At 36.3% G+C, this 24,964-nt stretch overlaps 1 protein-coding gene across 12 annotated transcripts in view; it reads right to left on the bottom strand.

Moving 5' to 3' along the window:
• Positions 1–4,597: 4,597 nt before the first annotated feature.
• The window catches only part of MEF2C (myocyte enhancer factor 2C), a 134,664-nt gene continuing 114,297 nt past the window's right edge, over positions 4,598–24,964 (bottom strand). For 4 of the 12 annotated variants that reach the window (XM_085042492.1, XM_085042491.1, XM_085042494.1 and 1 more), the window contains 6 exons: positions 24,793–24,888; positions 19,311–19,483; positions 18,462–18,485; positions 17,395–17,524; positions 16,372–16,507; positions 4,598–9,353 (listed from right to left, as the gene is read on the bottom strand). In XM_085042492.1, coding sequence (XP_084898618.1) covers positions 9,032–9,353; positions 16,372–16,507; positions 17,395–17,524; positions 18,462–18,485; positions 19,311–19,483; positions 24,793–24,888 — 881 coding nt within the window. In that variant the 3' untranslated portion in view covers positions 4,598–9,031. The remainder of the gene's footprint in view (positions 9,354–16,371; positions 16,508–17,394; positions 17,525–18,461; positions 18,486–19,310; positions 19,484–24,792; positions 24,889–24,964) is intronic. The other 8 variants (XM_085042497.1, XM_085042503.1, XM_085042498.1 and 5 more) reach the window with 5 other exon arrangements.

The raw sequence follows: 24,964 nt of genomic DNA on the forward strand, positions 1-24,964 counted from the left end.
TTGGGTGCCAACAGATAACCCCGGCCAGGCTATCAACCTAACTGGAGCCATCCATCTTCTGTGACCAAGCAGAGAGAAAGAGAGAGAGGAGGAGGGGAACGTCCTGCCACCCCACTGGCCTCAGTTCACCAGTCCAGCCTGTCCAGATCCATCTGCAGAGGTTTCCTACCCTCCAGCAGAACAACACTCCCACCCAATTTAGTGTCGTATTTCTGAGGGTGCACTCAATCCCCTTGTCCAGATCATCAACAAAGATATTGAACAGGACTGGCCCCTGTTCTGAGGGGACATACTGAGACTTGGGGAACACCTCTGGTGACTAGCAGCCAGCTGGATGCAGCACCATTCACCACAATTCTCTGTGTGGCCATCCAGCCAGTTCTTAACCCAGCAAAGACTGCACCTGTCCAAGCCATGGGCTGACAGCTTTTCAAGGAGAATGCCCTGGGAGACATTCAAAGACTTTGCTACATCCATGTATACAACATCCACAGCCTTCCCTTTATTCACCAGGCAGGTGGCCTGGTAATTAAAAGAGATGAGGTTGGTCAGCCAGGACCTGCCTTTCCTAAACCCCTGCTGCTGATCGCTGGGTTGTCCTGCAGGTGCCATGTGATCACACTCAAGGTGACCTCCACCATAACCCTGCTAGACAACAGAGCTCAGGCCAACAGGCCTGTAGTTCCCCACATCTTTCTGGCCCTTCACATTGGCCAAGCTGCAGTTATCCAGGACTTCCCCAGTTGACCAGGACTGACGAAAAATGATGGAGAGTGGCTTGGCGAGGCTCTTCCACCAGCGCTCTCTGTACTGTTGGTTGAGTCCTATCCAGTCCCATAGACTTATGAGTGTCTAAATGTCTCAGCAAATCACTAACTACTTTCTCTTGGATTACAGAACTCCCTGTCTAGCAGTTCATGGGGCTGATTTCCTTTATAACAAATGGTCTTACTGTTAAAGATTGAGGCACAAAGGGCATTAAATACCTCAGCCTTTTCCTTGTCCTTGCTGACATGTTTTCCCTGTGTGTCCAGTAAAGCATGGAGATTTTCTTTGGCTCTCCTTTTGTTGCTGATGTATTATAAAAACATTTTTTAATATCTTTCACACCAGTGATTGACCAGATTGAATTCTAATTGAGCTTTTGCCTTTTTAATTTTTTCTCTATGTGACCTAATGGCATCCTTGTACTCTTCTTGAGTTGCCTGCCCTTTCTTCCTAAGATCATAAACTCTTTTTTTTTTTTTTTTTTACCAGAGTTCCTGCAGAAGCAAAGCCATGCTAGGTTTGGCTCTTGGCTGATTATGTGTGCTGAATGCGTCATTTGTACTGTATTAATTTCCAACACTGTAAAATCAATATGCATAATGTGAAAAAAGAAAGGGTTTGCAGGGAAAATTAGGATGGTTATACTATGTGATGTCTAGACACAAGGACTGCCATATGGGATCAGATCAGAAGTCCACTTATTATCTTCTCCCTGACAATAGTCTGTAGGGGATTTTCAGGGGGAAGAAAACTATTAAAAAAAAAGCATATAAGAATTGTTCCCTAGAATGCTTCTCATTTTCCAAAAATAAACTGTGGAAAATCTTCCTTTACTCTAGCTGGATACTGTATCATTATGCTTAACAAGACAAATGGAACTATGCCATTTTAACTTATCTAACCAACTTACCCAGGCTGTTTGCTTTCAGAAGCCCTTATGGCCAGAATTCCCACCACCTAATTACATATAACATGGTCATCATATGCCCTTGTGAACCTGCTGTCTGATGGTTTCTTTGTATATATCCTGTAATTCCAATGTTTTTGAGATAGAGCATGTAGTATTTTCCTGCAGATCTGTTAACTCTGTATTATTCACGTAAGGATATACTCTGTCATTCATGTACTTTCCAAGTTGAAAACTCGTATTTTATATATTTCTCCTTTCAAGCAAATTTATCACCTGCACATCTTGTTCTGTATTCTTTTTGAGGCAGAGTAATATATATCAGGTCAAGGTTTCCCACTGTAAAATGCAACTGTAAAGGATGTCATAATAGTATTTTCCAGCTCTCACTTCCTTAAAAAAATGCTACTATAGTGTAAAAAGTTGAAAGAAAGTGACTGCAGGATGCTGCATGTTCATTGTGAGACTGAAAATCCTATTCTGAGCAACTCTCCTGAATACAGAAAATAATTATCTATGCAATGTGCTGTCATAAGAAAAGAATTATTTACACATGATTTAATCACGGTTTTGTTTATCATGCAAACACACTACTTTAAGTTTTATTACTTCTAAGACTTTCCTGCACAGTTAAGTCTTTCACTACGTAATTTCATGTCTTTGGTCAGAGAAGTAAAACCTGCACAGCTAACAGTAATCAAACCCTGCCCCCAGAAGGTTGCAATATATTTTGTAACCTAACAGAACTTACAGATCATTGTCCAGATAAATACAGACAGATACTTGAAACTGAAAAATTTGGGCAGACTATGAATGAGCCACAGACAGAAGCACAAAGACAGAAGAGGGTAGAAAGGACAATTAGAACAGCACACTTTGCAGCTTTCAGAAGCAATGTACTCAGTTCAAATTCAGCACTCACACAAGCATCCTCATGTTAGCCTTCACGTATCTTTAGCAATCAAGGGGATTCAGAACAGAACCAAAGCATGCTACAACATCTGCTGGAAGAGAAGGAAGAAGTACCTTTAACAGTAGAAAAAATACTATTAACCAAAATGCCTGCTCCCAACAGAGTTCTCTTGGATATGTCTACTTGGACTGCAAAGAATGCAGTATAGATTTACCAGGTGCTCTGCATACTTAATGTAAAGCATTAAGTACAATACATGACTACAAAATAAATGTAGCCCTATGGCTAAGCAGCCTAAATGCCCCAAAATCAGGGACTCCAGAAAACTTGAGTTCCATGTATCGATTCATACTGGAGCAGGTAAAACCTTGCTGCATTGGTAAATTTCCACTGAATTAATGAGGAATAGACTATGTCTGTCAATAGACACATGAACAATACCTTTTTGCTGCTTACAGACTTAATGATCTGATTGTTCTAAAATCATTCCTCCTTGCTGTTCCTTGGATTCTCTCACTTCCAGTATTTTAACTCTGGAAATGTAGTCATTGGGTTTGAGAAAATGTTAGGTATGAATGAGCCACATTACTGTCTGTGCCCTCCTAAATATGACATATGCAGCAACTGTCTCAGCATAGTTTCCCAGTTCCACAAAGATGCTGTGTTGATTTTTATTAAAGACAAGAAGAAAGCAATTTTCAGGGAAAGCAAACAATCTAGATGGAGAAGGTATGTGACTTAGTTACTATCTTATACTGTACACCTCACAATTGCATTTTAGTATGACATATGTGAATCTAGAGTGAAAAAGCTTATTTAAAGAATTGTTGATCTCCCTGCTCCCATTTCAACATAATTTTCAAAACTGTTTATAAATATAGTTCATAGAATTTAAGGCACAGTAATCAGTATGTTTACACTTATTTTTTTCTGGAGTAACACATAACAGAACAAAGTATACAACAGACTCTTATTTTCTAAGTAATTCCTTTTTCAATGCAGGTATAGCAGTATCAGTATGAATTGCACAGATGACTGATTGCAGGAGGGAGGACTCCCAGATAAATTTTCTAAGACAATTTCATTTTCAGAAATATTTTGTTCATCCTGGCTAATGATGAAAAAAAGTGATTTACTTAAGAAAAATACATTATGTAGTAAAGACAATGACATTAAATCTTGGTTTTAGCATCTCATTGCTAGGCTGTGTCCAATACTGAAATAGCAACATTTCTCTTAAAGAAATTATCATGAACAGGAACACCATGGCACAGCTGTTTTCTTTCATAAACATATTTAGAGACTAGGCCTTGTAATGTTATTTTTGAAATTGCCACATTCACCAAGCACCTTAAATTACTAATAGCATATATGCTTCTGACATAAAAAGACATCTTTCTGAAAGAAAGAGCATGATTCTCTTATTCTCAGACTATGACACTATAAATATCAGTTGGAACCATAACCCCCCAAACAAACAACTCCCAGAAGAAAGTATAGAAAGGTGAATAGATTAATTCTGACACAGTCCCTATGCAGGTTTACCAGAGAATACAGACAGAACATACAACCAATGATATATGATTTTGACACAAAATATGCCTTTTTTGTAGGGTTTTTTCATGGTTGTCTCCATGGGTAGAATTCACAGGACATGGATATATGGGAGTTTAGATTCTCTGTCAGTGACTAATGACCTGAAAGCCAGGCATTATTTCATCTAGCTCCTCTGCTAGTCAGACATCAGGACAGATTCAGATAGCCTCATTCTAAATGACACTGATGCCAGGGCAGTGATAGAGTTCCTCTGAATCGGTGGGGTGATGTGTGCCAGAAAACATTGCTTAGCGTTCAAAGCAAGCACAAGTAATCAGTAAGGGACATCGAGGCAGCTGCGGTAGTTAAAAGTGCTCTTTCAAAAGTTAAAGATTCTTTCACGTGTTACAGTGTGAAACAGTGAAAACTGAACACTATTTAAATTAATAAAAAAATGCACAACAGACACCGTATCACTAAGAAAGCCAGTAACTTTACTGATTTGTCTGCAAAATACAAATTATACCTTATTTCCAGCAGGAGAATCTTTTGAAATTTTCCCATTTTTGTTCACTACAGACAGCTGAATTAAGTCCCTTGAGATACAGAGATGTGGTTTAACTTAGTTATAACATCTTGTCATCTAGTTGCGACAAAGTCCAGCTTATGCCGCTGTGAGCCTCTACTTTAATATTTGTTGCAAATGCTTGTATGCTCCCATTTACAAGCTATTTTGTTATCACCATTGTTTTATGGAAGCAAATCCCCATGAAAGAGAAGAAAAAAAGAAAAAAAGGATACAACAAACCATCTGAAGCAATCCAAGTGTAATGCCTGCAGTAACCAAGGTCTGATATTAGTTAATACACAAAAGACTCTGCTACTGCATTTTTCTTTTTTTTTTTTTTTTCTTTTTTAATGACTTACTTAACTGACCTTTTTTCAAATCAAACTGAGGTACGGATCAGTCTGAGGTATGAGAAGGGAAGGTAGAAATAGGACACCTGATTATGAAAATAACCAAATGGATACTTTTGATGCAGAAAGTCTGTGGCTCAAAGCTTGGATTGCTCCACATCTTTGGTTAAAATATATTAACAAAAGCCTTTTATTACATCTACAGTCTGAAGCATTCTAACAGACACCAATGTTCCATCAGTCCTTCAAGAGACCTGTAGTGGCAGGAAATTAATGCCATATAACTGACGACATCACAGCAGATGGCACAAACAGGAACAGATGAAGTATGCCATGTTTAGGCAACAGCCTTTATTGAGGTTTCAAGTGGCTTTTAAAAAATTACAAAGCATTTACCTTCAAGGTGAAGGAAGAAGGAAAACAAAACAGCTGTTAGACTACAGATAAAAGAGGGTATACAGGATAACACATACAATACAAAAGGGTTGACATCCTTGAAAACAGCCTATTAGTTCTTCTATTCTTATGCTAGCTTTACCTGAAAAAGATCTGAGGACAACAGATAGTTTTTATATTAGTAATTAAAAATTGCTAAATTCCTCTTTTGGGAAAAATATAAGCCATTTTTTTATAAAACACAACTTTTGAAAGACACTGAAATGACCAAAGCTTTACTGTGAATGTCTCAATGCATACAATATACATGTTGTGCAGATAGGGTATATAATATAATTGTCACCAGCAATTAAACACTAACTGACAACACCTTTTAACAGAGATTAGCTTAGCTATAACAATACTTGCAGATGTCTAGAATGCCACTTCAGGTGTTTGAATTTACAATTAAGAATGTTGCCTAAAACATCATATAGCATGGGTTAAGGTAAAGTAAATGTTAATACTCTTTCAGGGCTCTGCCCCAAACTCCTTAAATACAAAGGAATCACACAATAAACCCAAATTAGCTTTGCAAATACAATAAATGGTACAGATAAAGGAACAAGAAAGGTAGACAGTTATAGTTTACAGAAAGTGACTTCACAATCAAAGTTGTGCTTCTTATCATTAGATCAGTTTGCAAATATGCATTATCCCCCACAATTTTGCCAGTATAAGTTAGTTGCCCTCTGCCACAGGAACAAGAGGGCTGACTGGCATTTGTTTTCATGTGATTCTGTTCTACTTGTGTTTACACAAAAAATCACTGTCAGAGTTAATATAAATTGCCCAGGCAATACTTTTCACGCTACTTTCTGCTTAGTTACTTGCAGTAATATATTACACTGCATCTTCATTAAATATGATATCTTTCATTTTTTTCATGCGTTGCTGAGGCAAATCGCAAGGTAAACTATTAATATGGCTATTCTTCATATATCAATAGACCAAATCCCCTTCCCCACTGACAAGTTTCTACTACAATACCAATAAAATCATCGTATTTTTCTTGAAATGACAAGGTACATTTGTGATATATTTGCATATTTTTGACACACCAAAGTTTAAAATTCTCAGAAGAGAAAATGAGTATAGATTAATCTGAAAGTGAAGAAAGTGGTTTCAAACACAGGTTTTTTTGTGTTTTAAAATTAATCATGGGCCCCATTTTGCTTTTTTTTTTTTGGTTTTGTTTTGTTTTGTTGGGTTTTTTTTGTTTCTTTTTGGTTTTTTTTTTAAACATGCGTATCTTTGTTTACCCTGCAGTTTGCTACACGAGATAAGATGGATGCATTAGTAGCACAGTATTCTGCTTAAAGTTTCCAGATTATGCATTAGCCCCTGCACGGCTGAAAGTGCCTGTAAAGCAGGCTTCTGTAAAGTCATGGTAAGTGAAGAGTCTATGTCCTAATGCACACTGTAGTCTGATCATCATTTTCTACTAGAAAGATACACTCTATCACTGAGCAGTGCACAGCAACTGCATATATACGTGGAAAAAAGAGTGTGGATTTCACTTCAAAGCATTTCATGTTGACATATCGCTGTTGCAGCTATGTTCTTCATCATAATGTCAATGTATGTAAATGAGACCTGGAAGGACTCTTGAAAAAAGGAAATATTACAGTTTTACTATGGCACTAACATTTTGCTTAAACTTTTTTTCCCTCCAACAGAAAGATTAAACTGAAGCACTTGAATATACCGTTTTTTTCCTAATATACAAGAGGGACAAAGAGGAACTTGAAGAAAATGACATATTCCCTCTGGTCAAGCTGTCTTAGTCAAAGGAACAATATGAGGCTGGAGAAAATGTGGATGCAATGTGCTGAAGCAAGTCCTGCTCTGGTGTAAACACAAAGGGAGCGTTGCTCAACAACGTGCCCACTGCGAGGTGATGTGACTGCGGAGGTCCATGAGAACCAAGGACCCGATGGCCAGTATTGACTGTGTAAAATCACTTGATTTCAAATGACCCTTTGACTGATGATCTCTTTAAGAGTTTCACGTCTATGAGAGAGGGGAGGAATCTATACACAGGCATGTTTGTGCCTATCCCTCCCTTTGCCTCTCCCTGCTACTTGGGCACATATTCACCTGCACTCACGTGGCTGACAGCCGCTAGAGCTGCACACTCAATTCTGACAGGCAGAATACCAGCTTCATTAATGAGCAAGGGCCGAGTTACGCCACTATGTCATTTGACCCATGGAAAACTACAAGATACGCAGGACGTTAAGTAATAGAAGGGCCCTTAAATTGTTACAATGCACAAAACAGCATGAAAGAACTAATCAGTATATACAATGGATTGCAGTTTACCCAACTGATTGTAAAATGCTGTATTAAAACGATTTAAGTTGTTACACCATGGGTAAAGTCTAATTGTTTACAGATCAGTCTCTCAACAGCTCACTTTGATCTGTAAAATGTATACCCAGTGAAAGAAAACCAAAAGAAAATAGTTAAATGTGCAACTGCACAAATATAATTCCCCACTATTAAGAAAACAAAACCTTTTGCTATTACCATAATTATTATATATATTAGAAAGCTATACACAAGCATGTTAATTTCACAGATTTTTTTTAAAAGATTCGTAATATTTTATATAATTAGAAATACACATTTCAAAAACAAAACTTCTGCAAAGAGAAAACAGTTATCTTGGTTAGCAAAGCATGGAGTTCCTCGAGGCTTAGGGTAGTGCTTTCTATACAAAATGTCCTTTTTTGTTTGTTTCTTCAGGACTGTTTAAAAGATTAGCAAAGCTATCAAGGAAAATGAACACATTTTGGCTTAAGGAAACTACAAAAGCCACAAATGCTTTGCCAACTCTGTCTTACTTTTTAATATGAAAATAAGCAAAATGTAATGTACATATTTTTATATTTTTTTTATTTAATAAGTGATGAAGACCCAGAATTTTTAAAATTAAATATGTCAGCCCTCGAACTCAACATTTTTATAAGTATGGTCCTCAAATATTTTGATCCTTTTAAACTGAGTGCCATACTCTAACAATATGCCTGCATGTTGGTGAGCATTTTCACTATGTTGGGTGACACAGCCTCTTTCTAGCATCAGTTCATGGCCACCCAACTGCTGGGTCTGTCAAAACATCTGTACATTTTCTCTATGTTGCATAACACCTGCTTTCTCTCTCAGTAAAAATCTGCCATTTCTAGCAAATGTTTTCATTTTGTCTATTTACATGTAAATAACGTTGAACCTGCAACATGACACTATCTATTGTAACATACATTTTGCAAGGGAGCACAACAGTGAAAAGAAGTTAGCCTTAAAATCTATTTTGTACAAGTGTTCTGTTGTACAATTCAAGTGCTAAGCTTATCTCAGCATTTCTGTTTATCCTTATACTGCATCACTGAGGCAATTTAAAAGTACTTTTACAAAACAGAGTACCTGACTTTTTTTTTTCACACACGGCACATATAATGCATATCAACCCTTCCCCCCTCCCCCCTCCCATTAAGGTATAGCACACACACACTGCAAGAAAAAAACCCAACTAATAGGTAATAATGTTATCATGTTGCCCATCCTTCAGAGAGCCGCATGCGCTTGACAGAGGGGCTTTCCCTTTCGTCCGGCGAAGGTCTGGTGAGTCCAATGGGGGAGTGGAATTCGTTCCGGTGATCTTCTCGGTCACTTCCATCATAGGAACTGCTACAGCTACTCAAACTGTCAACAGGAGATCTCCCCGCCTCATGGCGCGTGTGCTGTTGGTATCTCGATGGTGTGGTGGTACGGTCTCTAGGAGGAGAAACAGGTTCTGACTTGATGTTGAGGCTTTGAGTAGAAGGCAGGGAGAGATTTGTACTCTGAGATAAATGAGTGCTAGTGCAAGCTCTGTAGGAGGAAAGGAAACCCAGTTACAGACGGAGGAGGCATGGAGCCCCCAGATATGCACAAACACTCACACAAAACAGCAGTGTAAAGGCTCGTGCAGGACCAGTGTATGCAGAGAACATGGGGACATAAATATGGTTGTACGGGCAGAATTCACAAATTTCAAGAGAGGAAAGTACCACAACAGATGTGGTCAGCTTTAGGGGACAATCCCTCAGTTTGGAAAGAGGTTTTGCTTTCAGTGTCTCTCTCTCGTTTTTTAAAAATCAAGTGTCATCACAAATTTGGGAAGGTGAGCCTTTGCACTGTTGGAACCACCTGCAAGCTTCTGTATAACTAATGCTTGTGTGTGTGTATGCATCAGCTGAGACAGGGGAAGCACGGACATTCTGCTGGGTTTAATCCTATTAATGTCAATGGACCCAGCTATTTTTATTGTTGTTTGTTTTGACATTTGACTTCAGATGCAAAACATAAACAAAAAAATCTGGTCTGGTAATTTTTATACCTTTCAGAATAGAGTTGAAATTATTGGTCCTAGGATTGACATCAACAAAACAGCCCAGACAGGTAAGGATTTAGATATGATTTTATATTTAAATCTGTGAGCCCATAATTCAATCCAGGACACATTTGGATAAGCTACAAAAGGGACACTGAGGAATAGTAGAAGATATCAGAGGACTACACTGTTTGCCCATAGGAAAGCCAAGCTCAAAGGATGCTACTAGCAGACAGACTGCTACAGTGAAACTTTTCATCAGTAAGCTATATAACTATTCCAAGCTTTTCCTTTTTTTTTTTTTCCTTTTTCTGTGCATTTTCATGGGCAGGTAATGGAAGAAGAAAGATGAAAGAGGCAGGGAGGAGAGTGAATATTGAGAACATGCTTTATCGCTATGGGAGAAATGAGATTACTTGCATCCACAAAATATTTTGTACAAAAGCACCACCTCCTGGCAAAACCTTATCATTATTAAACCAGAATTCTCAACGTGCAGTATCCATTATGTTCTACTTCAGGGACCATTTGCTAAGCTGAAGTTAGTATCTTGCGCCAGAGACAGCATTTCAAGGTTTCTATTAATGAGTATTTATTTATACAGGGGTAGGAAGGCAGTAGGGGGAAGTAGGGGCTTTGCAAGATTTTAAACCCAAAGGGATACGCAGGCATTTTTAATGCATGAAGATAAAATACTGGGATTTGGAAGGAATTTCTAAGTATGTCTAAGAAGACCCTGCTAAGTTTAGGTGTAGTTTTTTCATTTATTGAAATACTCCAGTTTCCCCGGTATGTCATCAACTGAAAGCTAAGTGTTACTTAAACAACACTTATTACTGCTTTCATGAATTTCTTTTTTCACTGTCAGATTTAACATAGAATTATATGCCTTCAATATTGAATTATATAATCTGCTTTCATCAGGAATGACTGCAGTGTTTAATAATGAATGGATCTCAAGATCCATGGATCACAAGAAAACAAAGAAAACAGGATTTTCTACCTCCAATTTTTTTATCAACCCTTCATTCCTATACAGAGGAATTTGTCAAATTAGCAAGGAGCCCTTCCCTAAGTTACAGATTTCATGTGTAATAACCTTCACAGTAAAAAATGCAGATTTTTTTTTCAAACAGGGTATTTTCTTCATATTGCTTTTGTAAATATTAACCACACACAAGAGCAAATGTACATATAAGCCTTTGCCTTTTCAATTTAGTGAAATATTCCGCTCTTCCTGAAAACTTGTTAGAAACAATCCAACAAGAATCAAATATGTATTTCTGTCTTTTTTTTTTTTTTTTTTGCTTTTAATTTCCAGTGACTTCATTTTTCTGTTGCTTAGGAGATCCTAGGACTTCACCTGAGTAAACAGGCTGTCAGTTTAATATGATAAGATTACATATGATTTTACATGCCAAGCTTATAGCTAAACCTGAAAGTCCCAAAATAAAAGATGGTGGAGCTTGGGGATTTCATTTAGAAGTGTTTCATTTGAGCAAATGACATTGCAAATGACTTTGCAAAGCTGAGGCTAAGTAAAAAACCCATGCTAGATAAAAATAACCATATTCAGTCAAATTTGTTGACATGGAAAATACTTGCATTCTATTGTGTGACAGCACCCAAAGGAACAAACCCCTAGGGATAAATGGAGCTTCAGTGAAGCAGTGCTGGTGTTGCTGTACTGGATATTGCTTTTTTAATAGTGCTTCAGAAGTGAGTATGAGAGTGCATCTCTGTAGACTTTTCTACAGATTCCTTGTGAATCAGCGGCAGTGTTTCATAATTACCTGGCATACAAATTAGAGGCAGTTTTATAAATGCTTCAGGTTGACTTGCATTTTGAACCACCCCCCCCCCCCAACCTTTTTGTTTTATATTTAAAAAAGAATTAGAAGTAATTTTGGCTGGTCAAAACTGAATTTTTGACGTTTAAGACAATATAAATAAATTGTAGCACTTATTTTGATCTTCATTTTTTTCTCTCTAAATATAGTCTTTTTCTGCTGAAAGTATTTCTGAAATTTAACATATTTTTATTTGACTATAATTTGCAATATTTCATTAACATTTTCTGAAACATTTTTATGAGAATCTCCTAAAATAAAGGATTTTATTTTTATGAGAAGCTAAAATGGTCATATACATGGGAAATCTACTGTTACACATAAATGTGAATGGTGAAATAACAGGTACTTAGGTGCAGTCTTTAGATCTGTACTCTAAACCAAGGACTGACCTCTATTTAGAGTGGAGGCTGCACCATAAGAAATGAGAATTCTGTCTGCTGCAAAATGATTTAATTTCCTGTATACCTATGTGTGAGTGTAGAACCAGCTGTTTGCAATTACATGTATTGATGCATATTTTACACTGTTGCTTCACATAATTATGTGACTTTGGCCCAAGCATGCCCTATTTTGATCATGAGAAACCTTCAATAAATTTCCTGGTAAACAAATAGATTTTGAATATGGAAAAACTACAGAGAAACTAAAAAAAGTAATTTCGAAGGTTTGTGTATAATTATGTGCACTGAATAGGTGCCAGGCAGTCCACTTATGCTGACATCATCATCTTTTTCCACAGATTGTATGAAAAAATTTCATTTTATGGGGACAATGAAGAAAATTATTGTCTTAAGTATTGTCTTGGCACAGCAGTTCCTGTTGAGACCAGTATAAGTGAAATGTCATGTTTATTCTGATTATGATGGCAACATGGAGAAATGTTGGTTCCTATCTGTGTTCCACATGGAACTACTGTACAGCTCTGTTATGTGAGAAGTGGGGAGCAAGATAGGGTGCCATGAACCTGGGAGGGCTTTGGTCCTCACTGATGCCAGCTCTGTGTGCATCTCCTTCTATCTGAATCTCCAACTGGTATTGAAGCTCAGCATGCACAGGGAGAAGCGCAGGTCTGAATGAGTGATGCATGAGGACATGAACATGGACCAGGAATGCTTTTCCAGAGGGAGAAGAAAGTGGTCTACTGAAGGAGGAGAGCCTCATGCACCTTTTCTTTTATACCCACACTTGCTTCTCTAGAATCAGTTTATTTCCTCACTTCATATAATTTTTACCCATAAATACATGCAAAGGAACATTGAAAATGCCCAACTAAATTTATATATGTAATTTTAGTTGTGCTAATTTATAGCTAGGAGAAGATATTTTTGACTTACTAGCAATTCAACTTATTCCCTCCTCTCTGTTTTTATTTTAGGTAAAAGCTAAGTTTTTTTATTGGTTTTGTTGGTTTTTTAAAAAATATTTTTCTGATCCATGTAAAAGTAGAATTAGAATTTCTGTGTCAAGACATTTTGTTTAGCTCTCACATGTTAAGATTTACACTTTTTAAAAAGGAATTTTTAAACAAAGAATAACATGAAACTGAATGACTAGAACATCTTATTTACAACAGTGGCATAAGAAAAAAAGGCTCAATCTGAAATATATAAGGTTTTTATTCAAAACAAGGAAATTACCAGAACTGATACAAATTCATTAAACATGATGTCACTGTTTCTAAGTTTTTCAGTAAAAATAGTTCAATGGAGATATTTTCCTATATCTAGCTATGGTTATTATCTAATCAAATGTAATTGTTGCTAAGTAATAATCTTGCTATGTAAGGGTCACAGAATAAGTGAACATTATCCATGAATTTTTGACAACTTTTTGTTCAAGTGGATAGAAGTTTGGAGAAACTTCTCTTACACAAATAATTATCTATACTGAAGCATCTTCAGATGGAATATTGTTTCTATGTTTGCATTCATATTTTAGGAAAGCCATAAATTCACCTGTGGATGTTACTTTTAGACAAAAAGATTGTTTCTTAGGCTAGGAAATGTGGATGCAAGAGAACATATTCCATACTACAGATTTGTCATAAAAATTTTGATAATTTATTACAAAGTTTGGAAAGGACTTCCCTTCTGGTTATCAGCAGTTAACTTCTGTTTGTCTCTCTGGTACACGTTAAATAAGCAATGAGAGACATTGATGTAATATTCATGCCCAATCCCAAAGCTTTGGGAGGGACTGATTTTCAGTAGAATTTCTGTATTTTTGCCAGATGTAGATGTAGTTAAAAGACCATGAAAATATGATTTTGGTTTTTAACCCAATAAGTTGAAAAGTCTGGCTTGTTTTAATGTCTCAGTCATGTCTGAACAGGCTGTGCATTGTTGTGCTGTTCACCAGGCTTGGCAGAAGGCCAAAAGCTGCAGACAGGGAGAGTAAACTACTCCCATGTCCTCGTGTATTTGCCCTCTAGTCCAGCAGCACTAGCGTGGCTCCTAATTGCACAGTCAACATGAAGAACGAAGAACTAGGCTGCAGAGATTTTCAATTACATCTGAGATGGTTCTGACAGTGCTACTGAAATTGCTGAGGACTTATCTGGAGCAAGATAATACACCCAATCCTATCCTATTCTACTACTAACCACATTCTTCTGTCATGCTTTGAGGAAGTAGAGTTAATTTTCACCTTTAGACTCTGGTGAAAAACAAAACCTGAAGGAGAGCTGGAATGTCTTTTCCACTAATGCTGTTTTCTCATAGGTTTTTATAGCCTACAGTTAACAACAAACATCTCACAGCTGAAATATCTTTTCCGTATATGACCTTACTCAGCAGAGATTTGTGTTGTCAAAACCTTTTTAGATGTATTTTTCAGATATGTGATGATGACTAATTTTGTTTAATTTTTTAAATCTTTCTGCAAATTCTAGATCAGTTTGACATGGACTGAATATGTTCCACAAAATTTCAAGTTTCTCAAGTAATCCAAAAGTTAACACAGGAGCTTTTGCATGTAGAATTCAATGACTAAAGTAAAGGTTTATGATTTTCTGCAGTGATAGAAGACTTCTCCAGAACTGTATGTGAAGCAGCTTTCATAGCTGAATTCATTTACAAATCACTGAAAGAATAATAATAAGAGTAGCAACTCAGAATATATTCCACAGCCACAGCCATTACACTTTGACATTCTGCGACACAAATCAGAAACAGATCACGATGTGTGACATATCTGAAAAGGCACATAGTTAGTTTAGAAGTTAATTTATACTTATTTTAGCTAACCAAATAGCCTTATTACATTCCTTGGTGCTTTACTGAAAACAGTCAGCTTATTGCATGTTTATACAGTGATATCTAATGTGAACTTTCAATTTATCTGAGACTTCATGACTTTAGTTGTACAGTTAGTCTGAATGCTGCCCCAGAAATAGTGCAAACTCAGAAAGAAAAGTGTAAGAGAAAGATATTAAGTCTATTTTTTTCTAGCACAGCAAGTATTTCAGTTGTATGTTTTTATGTCATTAGTATCCACATATACTTATTTATATAGAATTGAGGTTTACAAAATTTATTTCCTTTGAAACAGTTTTATATCTGTCCTTAAAAATCCAAATCATCTGTACATGGTAAAGACATTAAAATAAATCACAAAAAATGGTCAGATAAATTGGAAGAAGAATTTTGAATTTTAAGCCACATTTAGAGTATTAAACAGTTTCACATTATGGCAACTATCTTGAAAAAGAAAAGTGCATATGTGCAGAACCACTTTCTGAAAAAAAAAGGTTTTCTTTTAAAATGCATATGAATGAAATTTTTTGTCATAAGTACACTTCAGCTGTTTTCAGCCTGTATTTTTATAACTAAATCTTTTAAATTTCTAACATATCTAACCATACATTAGGCCACTGTACCACAGTGGTGCATGCCTATGGTCTTACTCAATAGAAACTGCAGATATCAGAATATTTGAAAATCATACACCTGTTCACTTCAATGAGCCAAGAGGTTGCTTGTTCAGGTGATTTCCCTGTATGAACTGTCACTCTTCTAAGGATGCTGAAATGATTGAGCACTGTGCTTCTCCAAAACTTGAATAAGTATCTTAAAATTATCCACTAGAGGGCAGGAATACCTGTCCCCCTCAGCACAGACACATCACGAGTTCTGTGGGCTCACAGCTCTTTGGCCTAATCATCCTATTTTCTCATAGAAATCATCTCCAACGGAATGAAATTTGAATTTCAGAGTTGAGCAGAAGGGCATATGTGATTATTATATAAGGTTAAGGCTTAATCACAGGTCAAATAATTATGTAAGTCTTATTTTATTAAAATATCTAGAGAAATTTCAAGTTTACTGTAAATGTGTTAGAGTAACTGGAAATAAAAAGCATAAATAGAAAATATAGTACAATATAGGTGTTAACCTTGTTTTTAGTAGTGAAATGAAATACTATTTAAAGAAATAAAAACTAAAACATAAACAATACACTACTGAGAAAATGTAATGGACATAGAATATTTCATTGTAGCTACCTAGCAAACTTTCCATGGATTACATTGTTCCAGTTTTGCAAAATCGAGTTTTTACGCACAGTAAATATGTGCTGGTATGTTATCTTGACCTATTTCTCATTTGGAATTACTGGGGAGACTGAAGTCACTATAGGACAGTAAAATAAAGAAAATACTGCTTACCCCAATTGACTGAGGGCAGATGGTGGCATGTTATGTAGATGCTGCTGTTGCCAGCCAGTCACAGAACCAAGATGAAGAGCACTGGCTGTATTAAACCCAGAGAGAGATGATATATCTGCACTACTCAGAGAATATTCTAGATTTGAAAACAGAAAGACAAAAATTAACTGAGAATTAAAGAGGAAGCAATTAAACAACAACTAGCACAGTAATTTTCACATGTCACTTCGTAAGCCTTTTAATTTTAATTACATCAATCACATTAAGTTGGAGCAGAAAAAGTAAACCTTCCTCTTCCCTCAAATCATTAACTTGGGAGCAAATAATGCACTAATAATTATTCTGTAATTTAGCAGGGCCTTACTGAGTCTGGCAGATCTAAAGCATTCTTAGCCTGTAAATTCACTGTAACTACAAATGCACTGTCAAAAAGACTTGAAAACCAGAACACTTTGGTTATGGTCTTCCTTGCAGAACCCAGCAGGCAGCTTGTTTCTGAACAACATGTGTGTTCTCTAAGAGCACTGGATCTGTGTGTCACTGTGTGCACTCTCTACAGCAGCAGTACTCAATAGATTCTGTAAAGATGCCTTGAGGCTTCATTTCTGCACCCTCCCAGGTAGGGAGGTGTGATAGCCAACAGTTACTGAACTCTGGTGTGGAAACAGTGGAGCTGCTTCTTCCCACTATCCTCACAGCTTTAGGATAGTGCACTCAACTGCATGAAATTATTTCCAAGCAAGACACTAAGAACTGTCTTTTATGTTTCATTTTTTTTTAAATTAAAGCCAATGAAAGAAAGCTACCAAATCAGTTTTCCTTCAAACAAGACAGTTAACTTTAAAAAATACATATCTAAAGTTAGTGAAAGGTATGGAATAAGCAAATGTAGTTCAAAGGCATAACAGCTATGAATTTTTCAGTTTCTCCCAAGGAACATTAGCTAATTCATTAATATTGAGATGGACACCTGTCAGCACCTTGCTCCCTTCCACATCCTTTGCATCCTGCACCCAGACTTACCAGTACCGTATGTTGTTGAGATGGCTGATGGGTATCCTCCCATCCCTTGCCCTGGAAGAGTAGGAGTTGCTACGGAAACCACTGGAGTAGCCAAGGACTGAGCGGACTGGGAGTTATTTATCCTTTGATTCTTTTAAAGTAAGTAAAATAAACAAATTATTGACCAGTTTTAAGTCAGCTGAGTGTATTTGCTTTCTGGGAATGTTTTGTGCACGAGAAATACAGGCTGTTGCAAATTTCTAGAAATTAATCATTTAACATGTGGCTTTGATGAACTCTGCCAACCCTATCATTTACAAGCTTTCAAGAGACCAGTTGTCACCATAGTAACCCATTACATCAGTATCTCCTAGGTAACTGAACTAGTAAGATTGCTTTTATTGTGGGTAGAAGAACAGATCATGTGAAAAACGAATGAAATATATAAGTTCTGTTCCCATTGTTTTCCTTTTTACTCATATAGAAAGAAAAAGCAACCACAAACAACAATAAAATCCACAAAGCAAAACACAGCAAAAGAGCAAAAAAACCCAACCCCCAAACCCAGCTCTGCTGTATTTTGAAAGTGAGGAGCACCCCAGACTGCTGAACACTGAACTCATAACCAGGAGATGGTGCTCTGCCTACTTCATTTTTGTTCAATTAAAAAAAAACCTTCAAGGCTGTTAGATTGCACAGCAGTTATGCATTTATCTTTAGCTCTAAGGCACTAGATATTCCACTGTAAAAATTACACTAGAGAACTCTAATTATGTGAGTGGCAGGATAAAATGGCCAGAGAACCACCAAAAAGTCGTAAGGCTGCACCATCTTCAACAACATAAGTTTACATGCTCTCTAAGCACCACCAAGAAGAAAGCTTAATTCTAGCATGTAAAATTTGATATGTGCAACAACTGCATTTGGCCTTTCATTGCTGTATTAAAATAATTGCGATGACCTTTTTGTTCACAACTTAGTTATTATTGTAGGGTTTTCCATTTCATTTCAACCAACATTTCACCTACGTCATGAAAAACGCTGGTTTTCTTTTCCTTGTTATTAAGATGAATATCATTACCACTTACCAGAAGCAGATCAACATCCTCAGACTGATTGCATAGGAAAGGAGCGTTAAAAATTAGTGAACATAAATATTTACCAGGATGCAGGTTTTTAGCTTAGGGAATAGTTGCATCTCATAGGGGCAACAAATTAAACACTTGAGCATAGCTTGGAAAAAATAACACCTCATAGATGTCTTATTTGTCCTTCTGATGGAATGTTTGTCCCAACTGCAGGAGTAACCTATCTAGTTTTCAGCAGAAGACTTTCTCAAAGAATTCATTATTTTTTCCATAGCCCAATTGGTTGCAGAGTGTCTTGCTATACCTGACCAATCACTGAGTCCCTTTGAAAATGTCAATTTTGAGGGGCTGGCAATAAACCATTTTATGCAGATAGCTTGTCACTGCCTTGGTCAGCTTTGAGTATTGCCCTGTAGGACTGTTTCTCACTTCTTCACTTAGGAGGCAGCATCACATTTAGAGGTGCTTTGAGTTTGATGATTAATTTATTTAGCATCAAGCTGAAGTGGCCAACTTGGAAGTTGTTTTAATAATGTTAGGTTAGGACTAAGCAGGGTTAAATTCAGCCTTTATAACAAATTCAGGAAACACTCAGATACTAGGAAAGAGACTGCATAAGTTTAGGCTGTGCAGGACACAGTTCCTATTTGGTAACTGAACAGACAAAAAGGAGGAAGTAAATATGACTTCAAAAAAGCAATCAAAGAGGCTCAGCCTACATTCTCAGCTTTATGTCAAGCCCTAGTCAGAAAAACCAAATGATCAGGAATTTAGTTGCCTGAGCCAGCCTTGAATTTCTAAGTAACTTATTTGAAGCACATAAAAAGAAGAGCTTTGAAAATGCATTACCACTGATGGCATGGTGTTCTTGCTGCCAGGTGGAATAAGCACACGGAGGTCTGGTTTACGGTTGTTCATTCCCAAATTCATTGGAGGTGGAGATTTTGCTTGCATATTCTTGTTCAAGTTGCCAGGTGAGACCAGCAGACCTGGTGAGTTGCGGGGGTTGCCATATCCATTTCCTGTTGAGGAAAAAAAAAGAAAAAAAAAAAAAAAAGGAGAAAGAGAGAGAAGTTTGATAAAGTCCACTGTATTTTTTAAGTCTCTCTAAGACTGTGAAATAAAAAGCTCATGGAAAAAATGCATGTCACATATCTTTATAGGAAAATACAACATGCCTTATTTGGAACAAGTGGTCTTCAAATGCTTTCTGTCATGGCTACTGACATCTTGGTGATGTGCTGAAACTAACCCGATGATACATCTCTGTTTGCAGCACTATGGTATATGGCACAATATACTGTGTCCTTATAGCAGCCAACATCTGATGTTTGCCTTATGAGAGAATCAGCAAAGTCAGATAATTTAAGGGCATAAAAGAGGTCAAAGCTATTCCATGTTTTCTAGACAACTACAGAAGAATGTGCCTTTCTTGACTCAGCCCTTTGCAGGTCATGATTTTGTTTGGCTTTTAAACACAAGATGAGTGCAGCAAGACTGTAATTTCCACAAAACACGGGGAGACGACTAGGAGGATTCATAAATGCTTTTGGCTCTTTTTCACTACACTTTTTGGACCTGGTTCTGTCAACAATTAAGTCAATGTGAGAAAGATCATAACCTTATTTGGAAAACACCACTGAATCTTTCATCTGCATCTCTCTTCTGCCGACCCCAGGAACAATTCTGAAAAGAAAACACTTCCTTTGCCTTTTTCAGAAAAGGGTTTTCTTCTCTCACCACCACATCGTATTGACAACGATGTGAGTATAAGGTTACAGACCTACCATTCCACCAAAAATGAGATCTCCCTATTTTATCCACCTGATTTCACCTTTTATCACATAAAGTCAAGGGAAAATGAGGACTTTTTAATGTAAACTTGAAATTCTGTCTACACAGTCTCAAGAGAAGTACAGAAACTGCTCAGTCATAGAGAGGGAATAACATGAAAACTAGTATGGAAAGAGAAAACCTTCATGGGCAAACACCAAAGAAACAAATGCAAGGGAACATTTTTTGTTCTGTGTTCAGCCTTTGTTCACAAGCTGCAACACACAGCCTAGAATTTGTGTGAGAAGATGAGCTAGTGAGTGCGGCAGAGACCTCTGGGTCAAAACACCTGGACCTTCAATTTTCCTTTGTAGTCCCAAACCTGGTTAAATATTTCTCTTTTTTTTTTCCCCCCCCAAGATGTGAAATGGGGTTTACAGCCCTAAAGAACATAAATGGATTATGGAACTAGATTTGATAATGTCTGTGAGATGGGCATAAAAATGACAGTACATGATAGCGATTTGCTCTTCTGGTTAGGATAATGAAGTGTGTCCAAGCATGATTAAGATTTTCAGGTTTTTTAATCCTCAAGTGCATCAGCTAATTATATTTATCAGATCAGCAAATTCTTGAAAACAAAATCTGTCAAAGGCTATTAAATACAAAAACATCACTTCAGGCTCTGGAAGACACTGAGCTGTGAACACTAGGATTAGGGCACAGGAAAATGATCAAAAGGCTTGAATTCTGTATTTCTCTGGTACCTTTAGTAACTGGTCTGGCCTGGCTCATTTTTTTCTCATGCTTTTTGTTATCATTCTCTCACATGCTTTTGCAAAAAGCTGAAAACTTAAGAGCACTCAGATCACTTCTAACATTTTGTTTTGAAATGACTTTGGAGATTTTGCACTAAAATATTTTTCGTTGTTGAACTTGTTGTTTATTTTCTTAATAATATCATACGGTTAGTAAGATAAAATGAGTTAATGAAGGGTATTTTAGACTTAGCAAGCAAACTCAGTAGAAAGCTATCAAAATTTTTCCATTTTGTGTCAGTAGGCTTGTTTTTTTCAAAATGAACAATTGCTCTCAATGTAGATTAGCTACCTATTGTGTTCTAATTAATGCTATGTGTTACCACAGGCAGTGAAATTAGAGGGGGCATTTTGAATATACGACGTATTTTCTGCCAGAAACCACACTGCCTTTTAAAAAAGTTCATTTTTTACAAACTGAATACTAAAAATCAATGCGTGAAAGGATCAACAGAAGAAACTGAAGCAAAAGTAGGGTTTCTCTGGTGTCAGTTTCATACAGGAGATATTTTACCAGCAGGATGTAAAACTGCCTGTGAAATCTGTTGTATGACAAGGATTTGTTCAGAGAGTGACAATGAAACTGTTCGAAGCAGCAGAGGTTTTTTTTTTTTTTTCAGTTCTACAACACAGAACTTAAGACATATAGCAAAACATAATGTGCTGTAGTCTATATGTTTGTTTCTAGTTGTGATTTTATGAGAATAAAGCACATTACAAGAAAGAACTCCCATTTCCTACATAAGATTTACTTAACATAATTTACTTTAAACATTAGGGGAAAGAATGCTTCTGTATAAAGCTTTACTCTTCAGAAACTTTCATCTAACCTTTACTGATGTAAAATAGTTTGGACAGTGATTGGATCTCTTACATCTATATTGTAGAAACATCCAATTGTTTTTAAGAACTACTACAATATTTTCTTTGCCAGCAGATTTCTGCTGTTCATGGCATATTATGCCAGCTAGCATTTTGGAGCCATATAATAACAGTTCCTCTTTCCAGTCACCAAATTGTTATTCTTTTAGTATAATGAGGATTCAGGAATGTACGACTTTGGATCTTAAACCAATGATACAGAAACCTATCATTTGGAAATCAATGATGAATGCATGCATGTGGTTTAAGAAAAGTCTGCATTTAAACCAGCTCTTTAAACTGTATCCTTTTAACTCAAGAGCGATGTGGCCTGCTCTGAGGCAGCTGTCCCACCTTCAGATAAATTCACCAAAGAGAATGGCCTCATTTACATTCAGAGGCAAAAAAATGTATAAGACTTCTAATGTACAAATTAAACCTTCCTTCATGCTATACTTTAAAATTACACTCATCCTGGACAATTATCAATTTAGATGTGACCATATGCAGAACATCTCATTCCACTATCCACTTGAAAGCACAAAAATTATATGTCATATATGAATGGATTTCCTGATTATAGATCATAAGAAAATGAAAACCAGATGGATTTTAGAGCAAGTTGGCTTTACATTTTTATTTAGTTAAAAACCATGTTTTTGATGGAATAGAAGGTTTTTAAACACTACAAATATATTCTGTAATGAATAATGAAAATAAAAACAGTGAATGCACAAGTTTTAAAGGGCATATGTCAGAATTGTAAATTTTCAGCATTTTCAATTAAAAAAGTTTTTAGAAAAAATATTTCCTTGTATTGTTTATTATACTGACTTGTAAGATTAAAAATATTTTATGCAGAAAAGAGCTTGTTTTTAGACAGACCTAGTGGAGCAGCACGTGTCATGAAATACAGTGCCAGACTTTGTATTCGGGCGAATGGCAGAAATAAAGACAAATGCTTTCTGAGCACAGAACACTCCTCTTGGGCATGTTCCCACATTTTGCATTTAGGCACAAGTGCTACTGACTTTAGAATGAATTCTGTCCAAGTACAAAGTGCATGATTAATCCCTGTAATATTACTTTTCAAAAAACTTGGAAAAGTTATTTTTGTGCACTGGTAGTTACTTAATCAGGGAGGACTATTAAAAAAAATCCATTTACTCATGGAAAACTACAAGTTTAACTGTGTTACAAATTCATGACCATCTTAAATGGTCACTTCCATATTTTAGGGATTTAAGGATACCAGAAGGGCACAAATTTACTCAGGACAGAACAGGGAGCAGAGTTTACTTCTTTCCTTTCATCCCCCACTAGTAACACCTGTATCTTTTAAGTAGTTTTGGTCATTGGTGTTACAGGGGTTCCAAAGTGGCTGCAATTCTTAATATTATCAGAGTTAGGACAGTAATTATGAACTGAGCATTTAAGCCATGAAACTTTCCACATGTTGAGGTAACACAAATGAGAAAAGAATAACTTTTTTTTTTATCTCTCAAAATTCTTGAACATGATTTTCATAATTCAAAGTGTTTAAGTCTTGAAAATGTTGAAAATTTTATTATTTTGATTTCTTGAACTTTTGAAACTGTCATCTTCCTACTTGTTATGTATTTTTTTTCCTTTTGTGATTTTAAAGACATAAAGATACACTGCATGAAAAATCCGCTGTGGTAGTCTGAAGAACTAGTGTGGAAGAACGAGACACCAATTCATCTATCCTTTATTTGACCCCTCTTGTTTACTTTAGTGCTTTTCACTGACCATATGGGTTGAGAATGTACAAGAACCTTAGGAACCTGGGATTAATTTTAATAGGAAAATGAACTTTCAGATTCTTGAAGGAGTTTTAATAAATACTGATGCTCATTTCAAATTTCCAATAAGTGCATATTCTTACTTGTGAAAATTTTCATATTTCTTCCAAGATAGATATGTACATCAGATTTCATGGAGGATTTCTGCTTTGTACTTGGTTATATGAAATGCATATCCCATGTATATGACATTTTGACTGATCCCCAAGCCTCTTAAAAAGAATGTTAAATATAGAATTAATGTATACAAACATGAGAGCAAACTGTTCCACAAATTAGCTCCACTTCAAAATATATGCATACATATGAAAGAATCAATAGAATTTTTTAAAAATCTGCACCGAGTTTTGCACTCTTTACTCAGTAAATTTTCTTATTTTCTGGAGGAAGGGTAATTGTTCTTTATAGTAATTAAAAAAGTAACAGAAAGTTTCCTTTTCTCTCTTACATCTTATGTGTCTTTTTTAAAAAATGAATATACATTGTTGGAATGGGCTATGGTTTGCCACCTAAAATAAAAAGATACCAACAACAAAGAACTAATGCTAGGAAGTTGTACTGGTGTTCATCTAAAAATAATTTTAAAAAGAGGTAATTGAAAGTTCTTACTCTTGTCACATGCTTGTCACATTTCACAGCACACAATCTTTACTAACTGCAAATGAGAGAAGAAAAGCAATCTGCTGCTTCCCTCATCTAGGAAAAAAGGAAACATTCACGTTAAAATAGCTGCCCATTCTCACTACACTGAACTAGTGGACCTTCCTTACTGAATTATGGGGAGCCAGCTGAGACAGATGTGGTGTAAAAAACCTAATGACTTTGTGTGGAAGAATTCTCAAATATTCTGTGAAAGTATCAGCTGCATTTTTGAGCTGAAACAGGATGACAATTCAGAAAACACACACACACATTTGGAAGAATGGGAGGAGAATGAGGAGAAGACGATTTCAACAACTCCTTGTTAGTTTTAGAACTAACCACTTAGAAGTAATATAAATAAATGGCAGAAATTTCTACAGCAACAGAAGACTAAGCCATCTCTCTCTAACTCACCCATCTTTGCCATGCAGGTTCTATAACTGTCAATGGGAAGTTCTTGCTCTTTAAGTCTAAAGCGATGAAAAGGGCTCTGATGGCACTGCACTTGTCCTGTGTGGGAAATAAGATGATATTTGGGAAGCACTAAAATACTCCCAGTGCTGTAGGCAATTTACATGTACATACC

Source organism: Lichenostomus cassidix, chromosome Z, assembly GCF_008360975.1.
Source record: "Lichenostomus cassidix isolate B80296 chromosome Z, HeHo_3.0, whole genome shotgun sequence".
NCBI classification, from domain to species: Eukaryota; Metazoa; Chordata; class Aves; order Passeriformes; family Meliphagidae; genus Lichenostomus; species Lichenostomus cassidix.